At 35.6% G+C, this 27,687-nt stretch overlaps 1 protein-coding gene across 4 annotated transcripts in view; it reads left to right on the top strand.

The window, feature by feature from the left end:
- Rps6ka6 (ribosomal protein S6 kinase A6) overlaps positions 1-27,687 on the top strand; it is a 154,436-nt gene that overhangs the window by 37,508 nt on the left and 89,241 nt on the right. For 3 of the 4 annotated variants that reach the window (XM_087599853.1, XM_087599852.1, NM_001191721.2), the window contains 1 exon segment: positions 15,751-15,882. In XM_087599853.1, coding sequence (XP_087455979.1) covers positions 15,769-15,882 — 114 coding nt within the window. In that variant the 5' untranslated portion in view covers positions 15,751-15,768. 4 annotated transcript variants of the gene reach the window in all.

Below are 27,687 nucleotides of genomic sequence, written 5' to 3'. Positions count from 1 at the left end.
TGGGGCATAGATATTTAGGATTGAGAGTTCATCTTGGCGGATTTTTCCTTTGATGAATATGAAGTGTCCTTCCTTATCTTTTTTGATGACTTTTAGTTGGAAATTGATTTTATTTGATATTAGAATGGCTACTCCAGCTTGCTTCTTCTGACCATTTGCTTGGAAAGTTGTTTTCCAGCCTTTCACTCTGAGGTAGTGTCTGTCTTTGTCTCTGAGGTGTGTTTCCTGTAGGCAGCAGAATGCAGGGTCCTCGTTGCGTATCCAGTTTGTTAATCTATGTCTTTTTATTGGGGAGTTGAGGCCATTGATATTGAGAGATATTAAGGAATAGTGATTATTGTTTCCCTTTATATTCATATTTGGATGTGAGGTTATGTTTGTGTGCTTTCATTCTCTTTGTTTTGTTGCCAAGACGATTAGTTTCTTGCTTCTTCTAGGGTATAGCTTGCCTCCTTATGTTGGGCTTTACCATTTATTATCCTTTGTAGTGCTGGATTTGTAGAAAGATATTGTGTAAATTTGGTTTTGTCATGGAATATCTTGGTTTCTCCATCAATGTTAATTGAGAGTTTTGCTGGATACAGTAACCTGGGCTGGCATTTGTGTTCTCTTAGGGTCTGTATGACATCAGTCCAGGATCTTCTGGCCTTCATAGTTTCTGGCGAGAAGTCTGGTGTGATTCTGATAGGTCTCCCTTTATATGTTACTTGACCTTTTTCCCTTACTGCTTTTAATATTCTTTCTTTATTTTGTGCGTTTGGTGTTTTGACAATTATGTGACGGGAGGTGTTTCTTTTCTGGTCCAATCTATTTGGAGTTCTGTAGGCTTCTTGTATGCCTATGGGTATCTCTATTTTTAGGTTAGGGAAGTTTTCTTCTATGATTTTGTTGAAGATATTTACTGGTCCTTTGAGCTGGGAGTCTTCACTCTCTTCTATACCTATTATCCTTAGGTTTGATCTTCTCATTGAGTCCTGGATTTCCTGTATGTTTTGGACCAGTAGCTTTTTCTGCTTTACATTATCTTTGACAGTTGAGTCAATGATTTCTATGGAATCTTCTGCTCCTGAGATTCTCTCTTCCATCTCTTGTATTCTGTTGGTGAAGCTTGTATCTACAGCTCCTTGTCTCTTCTTTTGGTTTTCTATATCCAGGGTTGTTTCCATGTGTTCTTTCTTGATTGCTTCTATTTCCATTTTTAATTCCTTCATCTGTTTGATTGTGTTTTCCTGGAATTCTTTCAGGGATTTTTGCCATTCCTCTCTGTAGGCTTCTACTTGTTTATTAATGATTTCCTGTGTTTCCCTAAGTGTGTTCATGTCTTTCTTGAAGTCCTCCAGCATCATGATCAAATATGATTTTGAAACTAGATCTTGCTTTTCTGGTGTGTTTGGATATTCCATGTTTGTTTTGGTGGGAGAATTGGGCTCCGAGGATGGCATGCAGTCTTGGTTTCTGTGAGCAATCAGTTCTTAACCACTGAGCCACCTCTCCAGCCTCCATTGACATTCCTTGAAGATGGTACTATGATATCCATCATGTCAACTAGTGTGATGAGCAACACATATTAGTAGGTTTCAAGCTAGACAATTAACTCTCACTTTTAGGTATAATCTTTAAATTACTTAAAGAAACTAGAGCTTAAACCAGAGTAATTTCTTTTTTTAAAAAAAGTTCTTTAGAATGCTTTTAGTTCTCAACAAACTCTTTCATGGAGTTGTCAAAGCATTATACAAGTAACAAAATTGCAACTATTCCATGATGAAGAACTCAAGTCTTATTATCATTACATTGTCGTCAGATTAAGGAAATATCTGCCTCTTGAAACAGATTACTGCTGAAGTCTTCCTCTTCTATGGCTTTATATAAACCTTAGAGGGGATTGTGTGTTTTAGGATACTGGTTGACCTGCCAACCCTCTAACCTTTAAACTCCATGAAATGGAGACCACACAGGAAAGGGTATAATAGTATAATTACCTTACTGTTGAGAACAGCTGACCCAAATCAGTTGAACTGTAGGATGTGTATATTTAGGGGATGGTTATTATTAGTATTATTACTGATTGAGAATTACACCAAGAAATGAAAAACATGAGGAAAAGCATAGGAGAATAACAAAAGCATATAGCTAGTGCATTTTATCTTAGCTCCTGTTCTAAATAAGAGATTATGAGTTATGACACAGGGAATATAGTATATTACTCTTTTACAAAAGTGACAAAAATAACATTTAACATATATCAACTTCTTCATAATGAAAGGTTCAGTCAAAACTTGTTCAAAGAAAATGTTTAGTAAGTAGTAGGACATTTTATCTTTGTTTTATTTTAAATTAATTATTTCAAAGCTATTTGGGAAGATTGAGTGAGAAAGTGAATGTGTTATAAAACTCTCAAGTTGTAAACCATAGCTTTAAATTACACATAATAAACTAGATTAAAATAATAATAAGACTTTAAGAGTAAGAAAAAAACTACATTAAGAGATAGGTGCTATTTTGGAAAGTGGATGGATAACTATAAGAGTCCTATAATGATGGTCTGTAAGAAATAGAGGTAAAAGTTTACTAACTGATGAGTTAATACTCTAATTACCAAGAATAAAAGATAAAGAACCTTATATTGATATTTTCTTCACAACTATTATTTCTTCTCATAATAGTAAGAACTGGGGTAAGTTCTGAATTCAAAACAATAAGTTACCTCGACTGCATGGAACTGGTGCTTCCAAAGGTCTTGAAGAAATTATAATAAGAATAATTATTCAAAAAAGAAAATGATGCATTGTAAACTGTTAGAGTTTGTAAAATATATTCCAAAGAGACTCCAATGAGAATATATTGAGAAGATATTAAAGTAGAAATACTGTGGAAATGAGGAAAAGATATGAAAACAGAAACTGGATAGGTGGGAAGCAATAATGCTGTATTAGTGTCTCATTGTAACAATACCCGACTACAATTATATAGGGAAAGATGTATTTATTTTAGCTCATGTTTTTTATTCTTTTAAATTTAATTTTATTATTATTATTTTCTCTGTTGCTCTATTTGTCTCTTTTGTGTGCGTGCATACATACGTGTGTGTGTGTGTGTGTGTGTGTGTGTGTGTGTGTGTGAGAGAGAGAGAGAGAGAGAGAGAGAGAGAGAGAGAGTGAGAGAATCTGTGTGTGTATGCCTTTGGAGGCCAGAAGATGGCACTAGATCTACTGTACCATCTAGCACAAGTAGTAGTCACAAGCTAGCTAGACACACCTTACAAGGGTATTTAACTGCTGAGCCATTTCTCTAGGCCCACATTTTATTTTATTATTTGAATTTTATTCTTTTATAACTTTATGCATGTGTATAGTGCATTCTGATTGCACTCATTCCTCCCTCTCGCATTTCCATCCCTCCTCTTTCCATTCATCTTCTTCCCTATTAATCTCTTTTATGCATTCATTTACTTATGTTTTATTAATGAGTTACTGAATTTGACCAGTATCAGTATCATGTGCATGACCATGAGTTTGCAACTATCCACTGGAGCCTGATCAGCTCACCTGTAAGTACACAACAGAAGAAAATTGCTCCCCTCTCCCAGAATTTATCAGTGTCCAATAGTTCATCAGGGAGTGATAGAGGCCAGTGAACCCTTCCTCAATCCGTGACTGACTGTGTTGGCAAAGCTAGTCCCATGCAGGTCAGGTGCCAGTAACTTCAGTTGCTCTGAGTTCATGATTACGGTGGCTGTATCATGTTTAGTGGATGGCTTTTCACAGTCTTTCTCCATTTCATCTGGCCCTCACATTCTGCATCGTTCCCTGAGCCTTACAGAGAATGGTGTATTGTCAACCGTCACTTATTTTGAGCATCTTTGATAGTCCTTGATCACTTCTTTAACTGCTGTTCACAGCAAAGATAGGCTTCTCTGAATAGGCCTAAGAGTACCATTTGTTTATTAGTATAAATATAAATTTCACGAAGCCAGTTTGATGCTATGTCAGTTTAGCTAAAATACATAGACAGCTTCCTACTCAGGGGACCTCCCTAGGCATGGCAATTGGACCAATTTTTACAGTAAAATATATGGGTTTTCTAATGAGGAACAAGCTGCAAATTCAATCACAGAGTGGTTTTCTACCCCCATTGCAGTCATGCCACTACTGCACATGTGAGCATATCTTTTTGTAGGTAGGTATTATAGTTCATAGTGTTTACAAATGAATAAGACAAACAATGTCTTCTCCACTTTCAGTTTGCATAGCATACTTTTCTGACATAGTGAAAGTTGTTGGCTCACAATTTAAGGTGTAGTCCATCGTGGCAGATAGGTCATGATGACAGGCAAATGAAGAGCTAGGCCCATTTGGTCCATGATCAGGAATCAGATCAAGAAAAATGTTCATACTCTTGTTCATGCTCTTCCCTTCTTTCCCTTCTTGCTCCCACTCTATCCCCTCACCCACTTCCCCCCTCTCTTTCCATTCCCTTCCCCCCCTCTCCACATGCTCATGGCTGGCCTCTATTCCTCTACTTCTGAACTCTAATTCTCTCTCTCTCTCTCTCCCTCTCCTGCTCTGCCTTTCTCTGCCTCCATTACCCTCTTAACTCCCCTCTCCATGCCCTGAACAAACTCTATTCTATACTAAAACAAAAAAAGACAAATGTTCTTATGTAATTCACTGCCTTCCATTTATTTAGTCTAGGGAGTGAGTCAGGGTATGATGCCATTCACATTTAATGTGGGTCTTCCTATATTGATAAATACAATCTACAAAAAATACCTCACGTATATACCCAAAGACATATTTCATAAGTGACCTCATATTCTATCAAGTTAATAATCAATATTAAATATCACAAAAACCATACTAAGGGGCAATGCATTCTGTAAAAGTATAAGGGAATGACTTACTGGTTCAAAATTATTAAAAAGCTATTGTTAAGGTACAGTTTAAAGACATCTGGAAACTCTGGGATAAACTCAAAATAATATGTCTAAAAAGATGATCAAAATAACTGCCTTTGAAGGTTTGAGTTCTTGGTTTGGGCTCTGAAAAATAAGCTCTCAATTGGAATCTTATTTAACAGCAATCTCCCCACCTCCACAGTATTCACTTAGCAGAGCAGAACAGAGCAAGCACTGAATATGGATTGAGTGGCTCAGGTTTTCTAATAATTCAACCCACCGTTAATGAAAATGTGTCCTTTTTGTGACTGCCTTAAGTGATGAATAATGAACTGCTTTATCTACCTCTTTATACTTTCACATCTAGTTACAGTAAACTGAGCTTTTAGGTACATTAGAAAACAAAGGATTCTGGTTTGTGGATTGCTTTATTCTTAGGTCCTTTTGTGTTTACTGCTTCACAAGTATGAACTGTTGATTTTTTTCAGCTCCAGGGAGTAGACTGTATTTGTAATCCGAGAAGACAAAGCCATAAGGGCAAAAGGCAGTGTGAGAATTCAGTTTAGAGCTTGTGGTTTCTTTTGAAAATTTAGACTCTTATCAACAACTATTTATTGATCGCATAATGCAGATTAGATTATTTAAAACTATAATTAAGATGTGGGCCACTTTTCCTTTGGCCAGTTATATATGGTGTGTAGTAGTAGTCACAGCACAGCTAAGTGATTTCTATTACTCTGCAAGTAGAAGAAAGGATAAAAGGCTTAGAAGGGAATTTGGTGTCACTGTCTTCAATCCAGTATTTTCAATCTACTCTTTTCCTCTGGGGTCTTTTCATGTCTCACTTCAGAGTCAACTTTTTAATCATCCCAGGAATTACAGCTATGGAAACAATAAGTAAAAATCTAGAAACCAATTAAAGATTATATCTGCCCCCAAAACAACTGTTCTTTCTAAAACTATAGCAATTTATGCCAGGCTGAATACACAAAGCCTCCAACTAAACCAAAAGCTTGAATCTCATCCATTAAACAAATAGTGAAGCTCAGGGGCTATGTGTTTATGTACATGCTGAGCTGATTGGGATGAAAAATTGAGCCACAGAGTATGTGTGTTTTGTCAATTATTGTCAAATAAGAGCTTAGACTTGATTTCTAATTTTGATTATAAATCTAAGGTAGTGGAGGGGTTACTGGGATATTTCTTCAAGGGAGACAATACCATTTGCTTTCCTGACCATAATCTTTGCAGGAATGTTAAATAGGTTGTTAATTTTAAAGGATATTTGGAGTTAAATCAGTGCATGCATCAGTAAATGATTCCACAGAGCCGGAGTTAGTATATACTGTTCAGAGGAGAAAAACATTACTCATATGTGCATTAGCATTTTCATTTTTACTGCAGCAATATATCATTCCATTTTTCTGGGTGCTAGGAAATGCGGCTGCAAAGTGCACTGCACATCTCAGGTACAAACTATTGGTTGGCTTTAAAAAAAAAACCCAATCATTTAATTAAAATATCGGTTAAAATCCAAAGGAAACATGCTCCACAATCCATGTATACTTGCTTGCTCTATCAGAAGATAATTGATAGTTTCTGCTTCTTTTGTGTGATTATTTATTGCATTTTCTGGTGTAGTGTTTGGTCACTAATTAGACAGATGGGCAGAAAGGATTGTAACACCTCTAGCTGCTTCCTTATGACTCAGAAGAACCAGAAGCCTTGGCCACAGCAACAGCAAAGAATGATCATTTAGTTTCCAACACTGTGGACTGTGAATGAATGTGTAGGTGTGAGCCTGAGGGAGAAAAGAGACCTAGAGACAAAAAGGGAGATGGAGAGCTAATAGTGATTCATGGCAAGTATAAAAATAGAAGGAAATTTAAAAGCATTGGGTGACAGTCTATAAAATAAGCCTATTTAACTCATCACCAAAGAGAAATTGTTGTGCATATTGATATCAAATGTTTTTCCTTCAGAAACCCTGTTTGAATGATTTGTGTGACTTTTATATTTTCAAGTTTCTGTGACTAGTGCTAAATAAACCATATCTTGAGCTAGAAAAATCCAAGGTGAGATAAAAAAAAATATATCAAATTAAAAAAAATTCCCCATTCATTATTTGAGTTAATAACAGCAGAGAGAAAATAGATTTTCTTTCTTTTCGAATAAACAAAGAAAGCTTTCAGAATTATGTTTATGGGAAATAATTAAACGTGCTCTGAACTTTAGTGCTTTCAATTGTGCATCCAAGCAGTTTTCAAATGGGTTTGGATTTATCCACGGCATTAACATTTTAAAGTGCCAGCCCTAGCATGTATGTAACTTGCAGAGTGCAGCCTAATGATTTGATTAGTGTGGTGGTGAGTGGATCTCTACGAGGGCGGTGCAGAGGTCTGAAGAGGCATAGCTGCATTTGGCCTTTGCTAGCACTGCACACTAATTGGGTATTGCTGGGAGGGTGGTATTGAAAATGGAGCAGAACCCAAAATGTCCATTTGCCCCTAAGTGCTAACCAACATGATCCTTTTACTGGTTTACTTGTTCTTTTGGGAAAAGGAGCCTAGTGCAGAGGCTCTTCAGTATGTATACATAATTAATAACATGAGCCTCTTTGTTCAGACACTTAAGCATGTGCCAAACATGGAAAATCACATTATTAGTGAAGGGGAAGAAGAGAGATGTCCCCAGGCAATATTTGATAAACTATAGAGGTCTTTTCTTGTCACTGACAGGGGGAGTTCGATAGATATGAATAAAAGGGAAAGAAAAGGGAGTGTATCCAAAGCTCTAGAAATTCTGGCTTCCATATATGGGATATGATTTAACAGGTACAGGGGAAGGCCTCAAATCTATCCCTAGAAATTGTCCCTACATGGTGTATCAAAGTATTCTATTTTGTAGTGAAAAAGATGGAAAGTCTCTTTTTGCCATACTCGGTAAACAGAATGTTGCCTAGTCTTCGTCATTTAATTATGTTATCTCAATATGAGCTACCTTCTGGGGTTGATTTAAAGGCATTGGGCAGGAAGTAAAAGTACCATTGACACAGAAAGTAATAGACGGAGAAACATCCAAAATATAAATTGATGCTTCAGTTAGATAGGTTTCAACTGTAACCCGAGCAGCTGGGCAGATGTTACAAAAGCACTGGAAAACTAGGGCCTGAATTAGAAGAAAAGAGGAGAAAAGGAAGACACAAGGACAAGGATAAACGTCTACATTTCTCCATTCTTGGTTATCTGACTGCACTCATCAAGTGCAGTGTTTTCGTGTCTATAGTATCTGTTTTCTTCAGGTTCTTGTTGACCAGAGGGTGACCATGATAGTACAACATGGCATTTAATAACCACTGGTCATATCTTCTGCCCTTCTGATTCCTTTCTTTTCTGTGTCATAGACAAGAAAAAAAAGATAAATGAGTCTGGTTCACAGAAGGCCAGGGTATTGTGTTCCCCTGAGGGCAGTGACTATGAAGTTGAATAGAAAAGGTTTGTTTTTTTAAGAAAGAATGGAACACAATGCCAATTAAGTGGAAACAATTGTGTCAGTTTGGGGTGGAGGGTGAACTGATTCTGTGAAAAGGCAGGTGTCAGAGGTGAAATGATGAGAAACCCTTTAGTCTCTATGGTGTAGGTGGAAGTGGAAGAAAAGAATATCGACTTCAACCCAGTAGAGTGAGTCAGTGAGAAACCAATCTGCTTGCAGAAATACTTTATTAGTAATCTTCAAATGCCTTTTCATGGATGATGACTGTGAACAAGAAAAGTGACAGTGATAAAGAGCAGCAAAGTGTCTACTAGAAGTAATGCATTAATGTGTATACTAGGAGTAAGTGTATACTAGGAGTAATTCATTAATGCTTTTAGCCCCAAACACTCTCATTTTCAGGCATAGCCTAACAAGAGGAAAAAAGAAATTGCCTCTGTGTGGTCCTTAATAGAGAACACACACACACACAAAAAAAAAAAAACAAAAACAAAAAAACAAACCATGAAAGCATTCATACTTCTTTGTTAAGATGCAAGTTCGTAGTGTATTCATTGGATATCTTTTCACATTATCAAATAACTATTTGGCTACTCTGTTTTGTGGAAATACCAAATATCATTCTCTTTGGTTTAAGGCTTGAAAAGACAGGAAGAACTCTGCAAGAACCAGACCCAAATAATAAACAAAATGGAGACTAGGCCATAACATAATTAAGCCTATTCTGTCTGAAGAAGAGAATGATAAGGGTAACATAATTGCTGTTTGCAAGAAAAATGAGTGAAGTTTATGTAGAGGGAAAGGAGATATGGGTCATGTATACATAGCCTTGTATGATCATGAATGTTTTTGGAGAGGAGAAAATTTTCCACAACCTAATTTCAAACACGATAAACTTTGGCCTGCCCCAAACATCTTATTTTAAATTTCTTTTACACACACACACACACACACACACACACACACACACACACACAGAGGGCCACTTTTTTAAAGATAATTTACTAATTTCTCTAACTTATTATCTAAAACAACCATTTAAGGCATTATTTTCAAAAGATGTTGTCTATTAGAATTTTTGAGAAAAGATAACCGTTAATATGTGGAACATTCGTTATACTTTTTGTAAGTTTTTATTATAAAACATTTGATAACAAAAAGAATAATGATAATATTTTGGGGCTTTATTTTCTTTTAGAATATCATCTATGTTTTCTAGTAATCTTGTAGTCAACAGCTTATGTTTTAAAATGATGAAAAAAGTGATTAAAATGGTTACTATGGAGTTTGGGAAGAAAAACCTCCAGTGTCTATAGATTGAACAGTTCTTTATTTTCCTTTTCTACTAAGACTGTTTTGATGGTTTCGTTTAGCTTTTACTTTTGCCTCATTTTTTTAAAAAAATCATTCTGGTTGTGTTTTGAAATGCTCAATAACCACTTTTAAGTGTCAGTGATAATACTGAAGCAAGTGGGAAGGCGAAAGAGCAAAACCCATCCTTCGTATTACAGATGGTCCATGGCTTACAACAATTTAGCCGAATGATTTTCCAGCTTTAGTATGACACAAAAGCAATAGAATTCATAGGAAACTATACGTCAAAATTTGAACTTTGCTTTTTTTTTCTTTGACTACCACTATGTGATCTGATACTCTCTTGCAATGCTAAGATATCCGAGTCATGTGAACTATGACAAATTATCGTGCTTAATAAGGAACGTGTACTAAATATATTTCCAATTCACTAGGACTTTAGTCATTACCCATGGTAAATTGAGGGTCATTTGTGCTTACAGTCTTCTGGAAAGTATAGAGCAGTAAATGAAACTGAGCTATGAAAAGGTCGTTAGAGCCAAGGGTATTCTTTTTCCTCATTTAAAGAAGGAGTGAAGCATTCACATTTTGATCATCCGTCTTGAGTTTCGTTTGTTCTAGGGATCTAGGGTAATTCAAGCATTTGGGCTAATAGCCACTTATCAATGAGTGCATACCATGTATGTCTTTCTGTGATTGGGTTAGCTCACTCAGGATGATATTTTCCAGTTCCAACCATTTGCCTACGAATTTCATAAACTTGTTGTTTTTGATAGCTGAGTAATATTCCATTGTGTAGATGTACCACATTTTCTGTATCCATTCCTCTGTTGAAGGGCATCTGGGTTCTTTCCATTTTCTGGCTGTTATAAATAAGGCTGCGATGAACATAGTGGAGCACGTGTCTCTTTTATATGTTGAGGCATCTTTTGGGTATATGCCCAAGAGAGGTATAGCTGGATCCTCAGGCAGTTCAATGTCCAATTTTCTGAGGAACCTCCAGACTGATTTCCAGAATGGTTTTACCAGTCTGCAATCCCACCAACAATGGAGGAGTGTTCCTCTTTCTCCACATCCTCGCCAGCATCTGCTGTCACCTGAGTTTTTGATCTTAGCCAATCGCACTGGTGTGAGGTGAAATCTCAGGGTTGTTTTGATTTGCATTTCCCTTATGACTAAAGATGTTGAACATTTCTTTAGGTGTTTCTCAGCCATTCGGCATTCCTCAGCTGTGAATTCTTTGTTTAGCTCTGAGCCCCATTTTTTAATAGGGTTATTTGTCTCCCTGCGGTCTAACTTCTTGAGTTCTTTGTATATTTTGGATATAAGGCCTCTATCTGTTGTAGGATTGGTAAAGATCTTTTCCCAATCTGTTGGTTGCCGTTTTGTCCTAACCACAGTGTCCTTTGCCTTACAGAAGCTTTGCAGTTTTATGAGATCCCATTTGTCGATTCTTGATCTTAGAGCATAAGCCATTGGTGTTTTGTTCAGGAAATTTTTTCCAGTGCCAGGGAGAGGCAAAAATTAAAACAGAGACTGAAGGAACACCCATTCAGAGCCTGCCCCACATTTGGCCCATACATATACAGCCACCCAATTAGACAAGATGGATGAAGCAAAGAAGTGCAGACCGACAGGAGCCGGATGTAGATCGCTCCTGAGAGACACAGCCAGAATACAGCAAATACAGAGGCGAATGCCAGCAGCAAACCACTGAACTGAGAATAAGTCCCCTATTGAAGGAATCAGAGAAAGAACTGGAAGAGCTTGAAGGGGCTCGAGACCCCAAAAGTACAACAATGCCAAGCAACCAGAGCTTCCAGGGACTAAGCCACTACCTAAAGACTATACATGGACTGACCCTGCACTCTGACCCCATAGGTAGCAATGAATATCCTAGTAAGAGCACCAGTGGAAGGGGAAGCCCTGGGTCCTGCTAAGACTGAACCCCCAGTGAACTAGTCTATGGGGGGAGGGCGGCAATGGGGGGAGGGTTGGGAGGGGAACACCCATAAGGAAGGGGAGGGGGGAGGGGGATGTTTGCCCGGAAACCGGGAAAGGGAATAACACTCGAAATGTATATAAGAAATACTCAAGTTAATAAAAAAAAATGTTCATTCCTCTAAAAAAAAAAAAAAAGAGCTCAGAAAAGTGAAACCCTGGAAGAATTCTTAGTATAAAAATTATAATAATAACCTTAGTGAGATGAACAGGAAATATCCTAGGTAAACAGAGAAACAAAAGTGCGTTTGAAGCATAGGAAATACTATTCTGGGTTAGAACATTAAGGTACATAGTGATATCATTTACTTTAATTAAAAACAAGAGATTCTAGCAATTTAAGTTTGGAAATGTAAATTTGTTGACTGAATCCCATGGAACATATTGAATGAAATAGCTTAGGGGCCTTAAAGGGAGAGATTTATTTGTTTAGAAAGGTGATCTGGGTTGTTGATGAAATTTGTGATTTATTAGCATATATGAATAAGATTATGCAGAGAACTGAATGTAAAAAGAGCTTTTGGAAGGCTGAGGGGAAAATGCTATCAACTAGCAACATCTAAAAAACTTTTTAATGAAATTGTGCCCCTCCCACCACCAACAAAAACAGAGATGAACCACGGAGTATAAAGAGGAGAAAACACATGTAATGTCAACATTGTAATGTCATAAGAACCAAATGAATGAGAAGGGATATTTTAGATAGTTAACAGATATTACCGTGACCACTGAATGTATTAACCATATAGCCCTCACTGATTATAGGAATTTCAAGGATCAGTGAGGTGGAAAGAAAGGTATTTTAAATTTAAGCATGAATGAGAGTGATGGACCCTGAAAAAAATGAGAATTAAAGAAAACCTTCTTTAAATAAATTTGTCTGTTTGTAGAAGTGGATATCAAAGTAAAATCATGTTTTCTGTTTTTGTTTTTAACATAAAAACAGAATTTTCTATTAATGTGAGAAGTAGTAGAGAGAGTAAGGATAATGCTACAACACAAGGCAAGATAAACAGAGTGATCAAGAGAAAGCACTTGGGGTGAACTGGAAACACCTTAAGTGGTAATTCTCATGTGGCAACTGAGATGTCAAGATTAAGAGAGTAAGTGTGTTAACAACTCCTTAGAGCAGAGCTGGGTCATTTCTTCCATTGCTTCCTGCAGAAAAAAGGAAAGGAGGAAGAGAGCGGTGAGCAAGTCGGATTATAGGTGCCATACCAGAAAATTCCAGGGGTTCTCCTATGAGAACCACGAGGTATGAGGTGAATAAGTTAAATGATGAAGCAGATGGGTTGTGATAACAAGAGAGCAGAGGAAGGTTAAAATAGCTTTTATAAGGAAAGGAAAAAAGAAATGTTACTAGGTAACCTTGAACGCAAATTGAGATTAGAGACCAAGAATTTGCATCAAATTGATTTGCTATTTTCTCCACCATCCTTGAGTATCTCAACATTGTCCAGCCAGAGAAGGAGATATTTAGATCAATAGATGACTTGCATTTCGTCATATTCATGCTATCTAAAGGCAATGAATAAATAAAGGAATTTGAAAAGGGAGTAATTTAAATAATAAATGTCATCTAGATTGATCAAAAAATTGAGACAGGGATAGTCTCTATTCCTCATTTCCGTTGACTGGGTTTCAAAGGGCATTTATGTGCAAGTATGAATTTTGTAAACATTAGTAAATTTCCAATGCTCCATAGAACCAACTGGGTAGCTTATATAATCTTATCTGAAAGACAATGATCAAAATCACTTCATCCTTGGAAATTCTTTTTAGGAGTCTGGGGGTCAGGCCCTCATTTCTGAATTTAAAAATTAGAAAATCATATTCAAATTTATAAACATAAGTTATACAGGTACAGGTCAGGAATGTATATTTTGTAATGAAAAAGAAACTTTTTTGTTTTCTTCTTGGAAAAAGGTAGAAAAATCAAGGAGAAAGAAATGTGTAGTTATTGTATAGAAAAACTGTTTCTCTTTTCAAGCACCTGCCTTCATCCCGTCTCACAGTGGGAGAAGTGGGAGAGAGGCATCCCCTGGATGTGAACAAAATGTGATTGTAGTTTGAACTATGCTACTAAATTATCTATTAACACTTCATTTCTTTGTATTTAGGTTTTTTCATTTGAGAGGTAGAACTGATGGTGCCTGCTTTGTAAAATTTTGAGAATTTGATGAGATAATATGTATATAAATGTACAACACTTTTTCTTCTGGCATTTTAATTGTTTTACTCTAACCACCCCTGTTTATAAAACTGTATACTTTTCCCATTGTTTTTATTCCAATAAGTCACAAATCTTACAGCTATTAGCTTATATCAGAGTCACCACCACCAACAAATTTAGTGGCTTTGATAGTTGATTTTATCAGCTAATGTAAAGATATGTGCTCAAAGAGTAACTTTAAAGAATGAGGGGGAAATACACCTTTTTATAGTGGTAACAATATTTATCTTTAATGGGGAGGCCTCTATTTTTCTATTATATTACATTTTTGGAGAGAGTTGTGAAGGAAGGAGATAGAGAAACATTAGGTTGATGGAGGAAAATGTTCTATTATCTATACAGTCTTTACAATGAAAGTCTGTCCTTTAAGAAGTTTGTTTCACAGTCCCTCTCAGCAGCAATAGTTCCATAAAGGAGTAAAAATAACATCATCTGCTTTGCTATTTGGGCTCATTTAGATGAACATAGAAATAGTAAAAATATGTAAAGCCATTCACTTTAAAGTATTCGAATGAAAATTTAATACATGCTTGATTGTAGCAATCTCTGATTCAATCTCATCTGTTTTTAATACTTTTTAAAAAAGACTTCAGTAAGGTATGAATTATAAATAAATAAACTATAAATTTGGTGTTATTTAAACTAGGTATGGTGGTTTATGTTTTTAATGTCACCATTTAAGAAGTTGACAAGATGGCTACTAAGAGTTTGAGGACAGACTAAACTACATGCTGAGACTCTCTCAAAATTTAAAAAGCAAGGAAAAGAAGCACAAGGAAAGAGGAAGTAAAAATTTCAGTATCATAGTCAACTTGTCTTCTGTCCCATATGCACTGCCCTACTGTTTTAAATTGCAATTTAATTTACCTATATCCCCATTGAGGAACTAAAATATAAAGTACCTTTTGCTTTCCTTTTTCTTTCTTTCCTTTTTGAGTACTAAGGATAAAATACAGGACTTTGTGCATCCTATGCAAATGTTCTACTTTTAATCTATATCCCCAGATGTTAGGGTTTTTTGAGACATTTTACTATGTAGTACAGATTGCACTCAAACTTGTGATTCTTCTGCTTCAACTTTCTGAGTGCTAGAATTACAGGGATGTATCACGATGCCAGGTTCCAAGTATGTTTTAAATTGGGTATTATTTACTATTGATATTTAATATCAATCTACCCATGTCCTTAATACTGTTGTACGTTGATAAAATAAGACTTACCTCTTATGACAATATACACAGAAAGCTACTGAGATGTTAGATGTTGTCAGTTGGGTCCATCATTCAAACCGATTACTCATATTGATATTTGTAGCATCTAAATGCATAATTAGGGGGAATCTAGTTATTGGTAGAAGGAAACTGGCCAACTGGCTGGTAGCCAAGAAGGTCTGAGCTGATGTGGAAGGGTATATTAATGACAGGAACTGCCCAAGGATAGAGACAGTTCTGAGATGGGAATGCCAGGAATTTAAATAAGAAAGGGTAAATGATTGTCCCAAGAGAAAATAGAGGAAGAGAGAATAATGTGGCCTATTTTCTTTTTCTGAGTCTGAGGGACACATAAGGCTAGGTTTTGTAGGGGATAGACTCTCGTTCACCATTCTGTCCTTCTTTTCAAGAAAAGAGGTAACTTATGGGTTGCTGTGTTTTTTAGAAAATATACTACAGAATCCCTGGAGAGCAGGGGTTAAGGTGAGATTTCAAAATTTGAGAACTTCTCCTACAATGTGCCTTCTCCTTCCTCATGTATTAAATTGCTTGTTATGTTTCACAAACCTTTCACTGTTTCACCCCAAGTCATATTTTTTTTCCAGATAAATCCACTTTGAATCATGCTGAATTTTAGAAGGACACGACACACACCATCTGGCCACAGGTCCAACTCTAGCTTGAACCTGTTCTGTTGCTTTCCGTTTTTTGGATGTCGTCGACGATCCAGGAGTCGGGTAAGAATATCTAGAAATATGGTATTGAACTTCAATAGGCTATGACTAAGTATCAGAAGAGTGGGTAATATAGAATGTTGGATGATGTGTACAAAGAACAGTATGATGTTTGATACCAGAGAATTTGTATATGTTCAGTCAATTCTGTCTTTTCACAGTTGGGGTTAGGGAAATGAGTTAAAATTGGGATTCCAAACAACTGTGACAAGCTGATGTGGGTAAAAATAAACATGACAAAGTCTATTAAAGGCAAATTCAAATCTAGAGGAATACCAGATTATAGAAATGAGTACAAGATGGTCGTGAACTGGGTATGTATAAATCACAAATAATTGTGTAGGGCCCATGAGAACTATAGGTCAAACATACCAATAATAGAATGTCCTATGATCACAAACAGTGAACATGGTCTAACATATAGATATATTACTAAGAACATAGAGGGGCTGAGATATAACCATGGCATATTCTGTATTTAAGGTTTTACCATGCCTTCTACAGGAAGTAATGTATGCAGTTTCAGTATCTACAACCTGCTTATGTAAAATAGGGAGTATTTGGGGGAAGGTCCATGGATATCAAACCAAAGTGATCCCTTTCAAATTCTTAGAAAATTGCTTTTATAAAAGACAACAAAAAGACCTGAAGGGTGAACTGACTTATAAGTCCTCAAATAGTTGGAGAGGCATTATATGAGGGTAGAAGGAATAGGTCAGAGAACTCTTAAACATTTCCACTCAAATAAACCCTAATGAGATGACTGATGCCACGCAGTAAGTCAAGGTTGTTGTAGCATAGCAGAGTTCTCACTTTACAATACTGAAAAGTTAGCATCACTTGAAATATAGATGAAAATTTCCCCTTTGAGCTTTGTTAGAATAAGACAAAAAGCTACCATTATGAAATGATTTTAGTGCAGACTTGTCATATAGCAAAGTGGACAGTCTATTAGTAGATTTTTAGAAAGCTGTTTAAGTAATATAAGTCTGTGAAATAAGGTTCATTCACCAGTTCAAAGGGGAAAATTGGATTCCTAAACATCCATTTTGTTTCTCATTATAATTTTGATAGCATTTGCCCTTGGGAGTTTTTAAACAACTTCATAGACTTTAAGATTTCCCAGACCTCGTTTACATTTGTAAATATTTAACACCACCCCACTCTGTACGCCTGGCTTCCAGTGTGCCTACACATTTTTTATTTGTTTGGCTTAACTTACAAGGCTGTGTTCTAGCAAAATGAAGATGAAATATATGAAAATATTTCTAGGTAATAATCATATTTTTGTTTTATCAAATTACACTAGTTCTAACTTAGATAATTTTTCTCTGCATGTGAACCGAATGTTTGTGACAATCGGTTGAAATAAATTAGGTTGCTAAGCTGTTCTCATTTTTTATTCTATATAGACATAAGTTCTTTTGAGCATTTATTTTAAAAGATGAAACCAGAAATTGGAGGAAAGTGGCCATTTTTAGTGTGCTATTAACTCATCGAGTGCGTATGATTGAAAGCTGTGGTAGGCATGCTGAAGTGATGTTTATTTTTCTTTCTCCAATTTCATCATAGATATGTCTAAATGTACCAAGGTTGTATGACCAAGCAACTGGTAATTTCAGGCAATTAGCTACTTGTTTGGGCTTAAAGATAATCAACACTCATTTTTTACTTTTTTTTCAGTAAAATGTTCAGTTGAAATTTCACTCAATTACTTACTTCACACAAAGTGAAGTGGAGAATTGAAGCAATTATCTACATGATTCAAACAAAAAGATGACCTCTTTGACCTCAATTATAGTACCTGGATATTTTAAGCAAACTGTGAGTTTTGCTTGAAAACTGGAAAAATGTATTGTTAAATATTTACAAAATGTAGCATTTGTTCGGAAATCTGCTTAAATCTTCAACTTCTACTTCGGTTTATGTGGCCTGAACATTAGCTGAACTAGTGATAAGTAATTAAATAAGTGATCTGCTGAATTTTCATGAGAAAAATATTCTTTAAAAATAAGTGTGAGTTTTAAAAATTTGTCATGAGGACAAGTTTATTAGAAAGGAAAACATGACAGATTCACGTTGTCTCTTGTATTTATTGTATAAAATGTTTTAAAGATGTTCAATAACAAAAATGAGACTCCAAAATTAGCATTTGAAGTGGAAGAAAGACAATATGGGGCATAGTAATAGGAAGTTACAAACAAGGGTGGAGGAATAATGACATGATCCCTTCCACATCGCAACATGCATTTTTATTTGTTTATTTTCATATATAGTACATCCCCAACTTTTCTCCCAATCCCTCCTACCTACCTCTCCTCTTCCCCAGACCCACTGTTTGTCTAGTTCTCTTCTGAAAAGAGCAGGCGTCCCAGGGATATCACCATGCATAGCATAACAAGTTACACTAAGACTAGACACATACCCTCATATCAAGGCTGGAAAAAGAGACCCAGTAGAAGGAAAAGGGTTGCAAATGTAGATCAAGGAGCCAGAGACACACCTATTCCTATGATTAGGAATCCCACCATAATACCAAGCTACTCAACAATAAAATACATGCAGAGGACTTAGTTTGGACCTATGCAGGTTCTCTGATAGTTCAGTCTCTCTGAATCCCTATGAACCATGCTTAGTTGATTATGTGGGCTGTGTTTTTGTGGTGTCCAAAATTGTCATCAGAGAGGTTTCATCTAGAAACTGATAGGTGCAGATTCAGAGACCAACAACCAGACATTAGGTGGAGCTCCTGGAATCCTGGTGAAGAGGAGAGGAGTTTATAGGAACCAAACATTCACTTTTATTCTAATATCACTTATGAACAGAAACAAAGCAAAAGTGCTTTAAAGCAATAGAAAGTGTAACATTATTAACTTTTTATCATTACTTAGGAAAGCAGGCATCCAGGAAAGCAAATCTACCCTGATAATGTGACTACGGCACAAGGCAGAGATTCCCTGATTTTTTTTTTTTAGAATTGAGGATGAATTTTGACCGTAAGAAACAGACCATGTAACTATTTGAATGCTGTATACATGTGATCAGACAAACCAATGACAAAAACGGATATCCACTGGAAGAGTACACATTTATAAAATACCCTTCATGACCAGCTTCCTTCCCTGCAAAGTAGTGGTAGGCATTATCTTTTATAGTCCTCAAAATTACTCTACAGAATGCATATAATTAAATCAGTTTATACATTGAAAAAGTGAAAGACAAGATAACAAAAGTGACCAAAGTCACACAGCATATGGTGACAACAATTTGCACACAAGCATCTCAGTACATCATCTTTCTGCTTGAAAAGGGGTATTGAGGCACTTCACCAATAGAACTATTAATTAATAGTTGCTCTAATTAAAAAATAAATGTATTGTTTTATAGCAGTTTATTTTGGGATACAATTTGGCTCATTGATATTGGCAAAATCTTTAAAGATTTTGCTTCAATTTTGTGTGGCTATAGAAAAAAATGCAAATCCACAAATATTGTCTTTGATGTTTTCATCTTTCGATGGATGTATTGTATCAATTCCATTTTTGTTTTGTTTTGTTTTATGATTTTTTGACACAAGCTTTCTCTGTATAGCCTTAACTGTCCTGGAACTATCTCTATAGACCAGGTTGACCTTAAACTCAGAGATCCACCTGCCTCTGCCTTCTGAGTGGTGGGATTAAAGGTGTGCACCACCACTGCTCTGCATTTTTTTGTTTTTAATGTGGTAAAGAAAACAAACATATATAAAGACTTATGGAATAAATAAAAAGAAATACATGATAATAAAGAATACTCATTAATTAAAGTTGTTTGGGGGAGAAATTAGTATACTTTATTATGTCGCATGATAGATTCATACAATGTCAACAAAGAGTAGACAGTTGTATCATTGTTTCATTGTTTTTTAGATTTATTTTTATCTGTGTACACACGTGACTGATATTTTGGGTAGTCAGAAGAGAACTTTAGATTCACCAAAACTGAAATTATGGAAAACTGTGATCCACTATGTGGATTTTGCAAAGCAAACTCAAGTTCTCTGTAAGAGAGACAACTGTGGGCCATCTCTCCAGCCCTGAGCCTTCCAACTGTACACCTTACACTTTAGTTGGGGAATGAAATAATAGTCAAATGATCTCATAGGAAATATATCCATACAGACTAGAAGTGTTATAAAGTAAATATATGTGACACTAAAAGAACAAAAAGGAAGAGAAACTACTTAGCTTTTCAAGCATGAAGCCCTAAAAAATGGAGTGCAAGTTGAAATAGCCTACCACCAAAACCAAGCAGTCATTAGGGGTAGATAAAGAATGAAAGAGTGAGATACAGGGGTGATGGTATTGTTGGAATGATACAAAATACGAAAGAAAATTACCAGAAGATGAGGTTAGAAGGAGATGTAGGCACTAGTTCCTACAAAAAAATTATGCTTCTGAGTTTAGATTTGATATCAAATGTGATAATTTATATTTGATTTTTATAAAGCTAGTTGCTAATGTGACATCTATATTCAGCAAAATGTAAGTATTAAAAAAGTCATCTTACATTTATTTCAAAACTTTAAATTCTAAAATCCCATTTTTAATATCCCTGTATTCTGCCAGGAATAGTTAATTTTCCATACTGACAGAATGTAGTCTGTTTGCTTTTAGTGTTACTGATACATGAGACTCTTACATATATGAGAAAGTGAACTTTGGCAAGAAATATCTCAGTTTTCTTTGTAACAAACATCAGGAATAAGACATCTATGAGAAGCCAAAGAGATTTAAAGAGAAAAATCTTGGCTGGATTTGTAAGTTAGTATCACAGTTTAGATTGAGGAAAAAAGTCAAGGAGTCCACTTGAAAGCTGTCAAAATAGTCTAGGTGAGAAATGCCGAATGATTAAGCAGGAAGGATTGCAAAGAAGAATAGAGAGAAAACAGTCAAGAAATGCACTTGTATGGGAATTTTTCTTTTTCCAAGAGTCATCACTGTATCCTATGTGCCAGAGGCCAATATAAATGCTGACAATAGGCAATCCAAGAAGACAGTGTTTCTTTCTTGAAGCAATTGGCAATGGTTGTTATGGGTTGGTGTTAAGCACTGATTATATATCTGCTACAATTTTAAGTCAAGCGCTAATATTTGTTATTTGTGTTAGTCACCGATGAGTGGGTTGGCATGGATAAAAACATTAAGTATAAAAACAGGGCAAACTGAGACTACAGTTATATTTACAAAGCCTCATAGACTATTTAAAGAGTTTGAATTTTTTTAAAAACATTAGACAGCAAGTGAATTTTTTGATAAGTACAAATAAGTCGGCTTCCTTTTCGCAGAACTCCGTTTGACAAGTGTATATGGAAGCTGAGTTTGGAGGAATTAAAGACAACAATGTTCCTAGTGCAAATTATTATGTATACAATGATTGAATTAACAAAACTAGAGCACAAAATGTCAATAGTAAAATTCTTATGATGAGAAAATTGATTGATTAGGTTAATGACACTTTGAATTAAGGTGAATAAGTTCCTTTGATGTTTAGCAGACATCAAGAAAGCATCTTTAGAACCTAAGAGAGATATTAACAGATACAAAGAAAGTCTCTCTCTCTCTCTCTCTCTCTCTCTCTCTCTCTCTCTCTCTCTCTCCCCCCCACCCCGTGTGTGTGTGTGTGTGTGTGTGTGTGTGTGTGTGTGTGTGTGTGTGTGAAAGGAAAGTGATACCTATGTTTGAGAGATGCTTTGAAAACGAGTCATCATTAAAGACAGGCTGGGTCAGAAAGTTAGGGAGAATGAAGGATTTACTCAGCTAGAGATGAAGATAAAGTAAATATTGTAAGCTGTAAACATTTTTTAGTCTTTTGGGTACAGTTCAAGTTGGATTATTATGCTGCATGTTTTGTTTTGTTTTATATTTTGAGATGAATTCTGACTATGTACACAGGCTGGCATCAATCTCATAGATTTAAATGATCTTACAGTCTCAGCTTTCTAAGAAGCTTTGATTATTTACTTAGGAGATGCTGAGGATTGCACATAGGCTCTTGCGCATGTCACCTAGGTACATACTCAGAACTCATTTTTTTATGTCTGGATAATTCACCCAGCTCCCGAAGATACCACTGAACACTTTGACCACCAACATTCACGGTTATTTTTCCTAATGAAACCTGTAATTCTCATTTTCTGAACTCTTTCTAAAGACGATTCATCTGTAAGTTCATATTTCATTAATTTTGTTTGGAAAATTTCCAGACAATTCAGCCTGAATCAAATAGAATATTACAATTGAGTATACAGATACTGCTAATTTTTATTTTTTGAGACAGGGTCTCTCTGTGTAGTTCTGTCTTTAATGGAACTCTCTATGAAGACCAAACTAGCTTTAAATTCCTAGAGATCTGTGTGCCTCTGCCTCACAATTGCTGAGAGTAAAGGAATGTGCTACCATGTCCAGCTTTAATATTTGTTAATATTAATAATTTAACTATTAGATGTGCTTTCAAGAACACAGCTTTCCTCAGTTGCCTATAGTACTTTTTATAGGGTTAAGGCTTCCTGGAGTTTTCTCTGTCCACATTGGCATATTCATTGGTATCATACTTATTCAGCTAACACTTTGTCCTGTTGCTTTGTGTTCTGTCCTGTGGCACCAGTGCTTGGCAAAATGGAATAAGTAATGAGAAGAAGTGCAAAGGGGCTGAATGAGCCTGGATCAAGATGGGGGAGGAGGAGAGTGTCTGCAGATGCTCATGAAATTCTGGTTGAATGGATAGAAGAATAAATGCATATATTGTTAAGTGATAATATGCAAAAATTATCAAATACAGTGATTTCAGAATTTTTGCCAAGACAGCTTTTATCTCTCAATATAACCAGAAAACAGACTTTTGACTTATCTACTTAGAATTTTATTTTTCATATTTTAACATTTATGATGGAATATGCTCTTATAAAATTAGATGTTCAAAGTGACTATGAATGTCAACTGGAATAATGATTCATTGAAATTCAAAATTAAAAAATTAAATGGCAGAATACTTTCTTGAATTTGTCAGATGATATCCTTTGCAATTCCTTTCCGCGGTCCCTCCATTCCTTTCTCCTCTTTTCCTCATATGCTTCCTCCACCTTCTCTCTCAATTTCTCTCTCCCCATACTCCAGGCTCTGAGCATGCTGGGTTCTAAGTATCCTGCACTGCATGCTTATATTTTTAAAACACAGAATATATATGAACAACACAGGGTCTTGTAACACAATAAGTGCTAGGATTTTTCCTGTGTATTCGATCTTAGGCTCTGTCAGCAAAGAGAAATGGGCAAGGAGTAAAAGTAAATGGATATAGGATAAGATTTGACCAACATACCTTCTTTTGTTGATGTTTTCTATAGGAAGATCAGATGTTTCTAGATCAAATGTTGTCGTCAATCATTTCCCCATATAGGCAAATGATGCTGACTTCAGTTTGTAGTCAAATATTGCTGCCAGGAAAGTATCTAAGGACTTCCTTTAATATACTGTCAGCTTTTGGAAACAACCCTCTTCCTCACTTCCCCTCCTCAAAAATACCACATAAGGAGGAAAAAGCACTTTGAATATTCTGGAAGAGCCGAGAGAGTTACAGCACTGGAGTTGTCAATTGTTATTTTGGATCATGTCAACATCTTTGCATCATTGTATTTGGGTACTATATTGATAATTCAGGTTCAATGGAGGAAAATACCAGAAAGTTAGGATGAGTTTTATATTCTTTATGTAAACCAGACTTGCTCATTTTGTTTAGTTCTTGGGCAGACTAAAAAGCAAGAAACAATCATAAAAAGTTTATCCCTAAATTATTCTTTCTACCAATATTGAAAAAGAAAACTTGCCAGACCCAGTATCGGTGATGATACACAGCTTATTTCTATAATGGGTATAAAAGTCAGATTGACTAAATATCTTCTAGCACTTTGATTTTTATCTCAGATAACAAGACAGGATTATTTATCATGATGACTGAATATTTCTAAAGCAGATATTTACTCAACTAAAGAAAATGCACCATATATAATAGACCTAATTCTATTTTACCTGATATGCATGGAAATAAAAATGCAGATTATTTTTAGGAGTTCAGGCAGAAAAGCAAAAGTAATCTGCTTTCAAAATTGGAGGCATATTAGCTTCTATGGTAGATGGAAATCATGTAATCTAAGCATGGTCCCACGCCTCTAGTAAATGTTCGAGTGTTGGTTCTAATCAAATTGAGATCAATAGTGCACTATTCTCTTTCTATACTGCACACTAAATAAATGTATGACAGTAATTTGAGTCTGAGTAAATAGCCATATTAGAGGAAGACAATTAGGACTGATAAGTATCATTATTTGAGATGTTGTCATGAATGCAAACACTCACCTATCTAGTCATTCGTGTATGGTTTATAAAGTAGCAAGTGCTTTAATCTGGCTGGGAACGAATAGGAAAGAATCAGTGTTCTATGAAGAAAAACTGTGGGTGAGTAAATGGACGAGCCTGTCGATTGTTTATAACAGATGGTAGTCACGGGTGAGCTTATGTGGCCTAATACTCTGGCAGTTCTACTTATTTGCTGATAGCCTTAATATTTTTACTGAATAAATGTGTTGTATTAACTTTTTTGGCTACTGGAGCTTAGTATTGCCACACTAAGTGATTTACTAGAGATAATATGCTGGCCTGCATGCTTTCAGGGGATTGCATCAATGTATCCTCGAAGTTTATCTATTTTTATAAATATTGATCATTTTTCTTCTTTCTGTAGCACAGCTACTGCTCATTCATTAATAAGTATAGGAGAATATTTAGATTTCATGGCACTGTCATATCCATGTGATATAAATTCTTATTATAGAACATGAGAACAGGAAAATTATGATATGTAAAGAGATATTGGAAGAAAAATTGGTTTATTGGAATCAAGATCTTATATTTAAAATCCCAATCCAATTCCTTGTACTAAAAGCAGGATCTTGGTCAACAAAGATATATGTTTCCTGTCAAATTTAATGAACAGAATTTATCCTACAATAAAAATCAGAATAGAAACTCAAAGGCCTGATGAGCCAAAGGCCATGAGAGTTGAGTTGTTTGAGTTTCACAAGTCCAGGGAACTCGAATATTTACTTTGGAATAAGTTTAACTGCAGAAATTGAAAAAGACACCCAGAAAAGGAGGTTGAAATGTGCACAGGGTGTAGTGTCAGGTGGTAATTATTGGTAAGTGGATCTTAAGTCAGAAGAGAGACTGAGAACCAGGAAAGTGGACAAGGTAATAAAGGGTGACAGAAGGAAGCAAAGACAGGGCTTGGTAAGGACACGGGGAGGCAGTAAGGAGAGAATGTAGGAAATAGACAGCGAGAGCTCTTGAGGGCTAAGAGCTACGTAGTAAATATGTCAAGAAAGAGTACAACAAGAAATGAAGATGGAGTGAGAGGCAGAAGTGACAGGGGTTTGGGAAAGAAGGAAGAGAAGTTGAGGGAGTTGGCGTACTATGGAGGCATTCAGCTGCTTATTACAATTTGATATATTCCATGTAGAAAGGATGGATGATATCTGTGGATAATTTAACTTCTATTAAATTGAGTCATTTATTTAATTCCCATTTCTTTGCTCCAGTGAAGATAAACAATGTGGCTTCTTAAATTGTTTTGGGGCATATGCAGCATAAGTAAATTATATATGTATATGCACGTGTGTGAATGTGTTAATAAATGACTACCTCTTCTACTACACATTTGCTTTCCAAAAAACAGGTGTAATTAAGATTAAGCAATTGGATAATTAGCAATGGCATGCAGCCACCTGCTTGGGAAGTGTGCTAGTTACTAAACAGACTAGTCTTATGTATCATTTCTATTCGAAAATGTTTAAAGTATTACTTCTTTGGGAGAATTACTTCCATCTCAAATGTTTTAATGTTACAGTGTAATTATGTGCCCATCAGAAAGTCCATAACAGACCCAAATGGTCATAAGAAATTCTAAAAATCAGTGCAAAAGAAGCAGTATTATTTTGTACTTTTAGAGAACATATTTTCAGAATTAGTTCTAGTTGTATTTATACAAATATCATATAGTGATACTGCATTTAAAAGGAATTGCTTTCATATATATATATTTATATATCAACTTCTTTTCTTTCATTTCAAAACAAAGTCTAAGAGAACTCAAAGAATCACTCCCTTTTGTACATTATATTAAAGGAAAGCCAATGAAATATGTTCAAAAAATGTAAGTAACTTATCTACCACTGAATAAAGCCATTGAAGGAATATGTAGCCACATTCTAATAAAAATATATAAGTTAAAATATGTAAATGTCATATTTTTTAAAATTGTATCTATTAAAATCTTTCAGGTGGAGTGGACATCTCTAGGAAATAGCATGTCAGGGCAATCATTCTAGCCTTCAATATTCAGGTGCTCTGCAGAATTGCAGGGAACATGTTGCTTGTGCTGCACAGAAACACTGGAAGGACAATGACTCAATATGTTAGTGGGAGGGGAAAATCAGGTGACAGAACAGGCTATTGCTAAACAGGAGTGTAAGTGTGCTTATACAATCAGCACATAAACATCTCCACCCGTAGCTAAGGTTGCAAGGGCTAGTATGATTATAAACATCTCTACACATTAAAATCTGCTTGTCGCTCAGAATATCTTTTTTCAAGTCCCCGTGTTTTTCTCCCTACTCTACCACCAATACTCTTAACATTACCTTTCACTATTTTAGTTTTTGAGACAGAGTCAACAGTGTGGTCTAGGTTAACCTTAAATTCACAATCCTGCCTCAGCCTCCCAATTACTAGAATAGCAGGTTTGTGCCACTACATTTTTTTTATTAAATTATTAGTCATACTTTGTGTATCTGGGTGTTCCTTTTGTTTATATAATGCATACTCTTATAAGGAAGGCTTATTGAGAAATACTTTTTATATACTAAAACACATAGAGTAATGTAAATAGAACCAGAGAGTGTTTCATCATTCCACTAAACATCAGGCCTTTGAGTAAGATCCCTTTCTTTTAGCTTCTAGCCACCACTTAGAATGTTTCCTTTTCTGAATTTGCTATGTTCCAAGATCTTGTACATAAATTATAGAGAGAAGCTTTTCATGTGATTTTTTTGCACCTGAAAAGAATGAATTTGTAATTTGCCATTTTTAGTTACCATTTAGTTTCATCCTTTTGATTATTGAATTTGTTCCACACATTGTTAATCTGTTTTCCACTTGGGCTCTTTGGGGATTTCCAGTTTGGAGAACTATTGGTAAAACTGAAAAAACTTTCGCATACAGCCAAAAAAAAAAAAAAAAAACAAAAAAAAAAAACAAAAACTTTCGCATACAGCCAAAGGTCATAGTTTAAATCTGTAACCCAAGTTACTCTGGAGGCTAAGACAGGAGGATCCTAAATTCAAGGCCAGTCCGGACAGCACAGCATATACAAAGCCACTCTGGGCAATTTACTGAGTCAATTTAAAAAATTCAATGTGTACAGATGTATCTTAATGATAGAGTATTAATCTAGCATGCCTGGGACACTGAGTTTAATCTCTGGTACCAGAAAACAAAGCAAAACAAAACAAGTAAAAGCCTGTAAACATCCACATAGTGCTTATGGTGGGAACATACATTTTAATTGCTCTTAGTAAACATGTAGGAGTGGGATGCTAAGTCAGACATGTGTACATTTAACACTTTAGAAAATAGGCAGCCACATTTCTAAATTGGCTGTGCAATTTGCACTTTCAGGAACAATGGTGTTCTCTTTAGGCTCATACTATTCAGAAATTTT

The sequence above is a fragment of the Rattus norvegicus genome, chromosome X, assembly GCF_021556685.1.
Source record: "Rattus norvegicus strain SHRSP/BbbUtx chromosome X, alternate assembly SHRSP_T2T, whole genome shotgun sequence".
NCBI lineage: Eukaryota > Metazoa > Chordata > Mammalia > Rodentia > Muridae > Rattus > Rattus norvegicus.
This window is presented reverse-complemented; position numbering and strand designations above follow the sequence as displayed.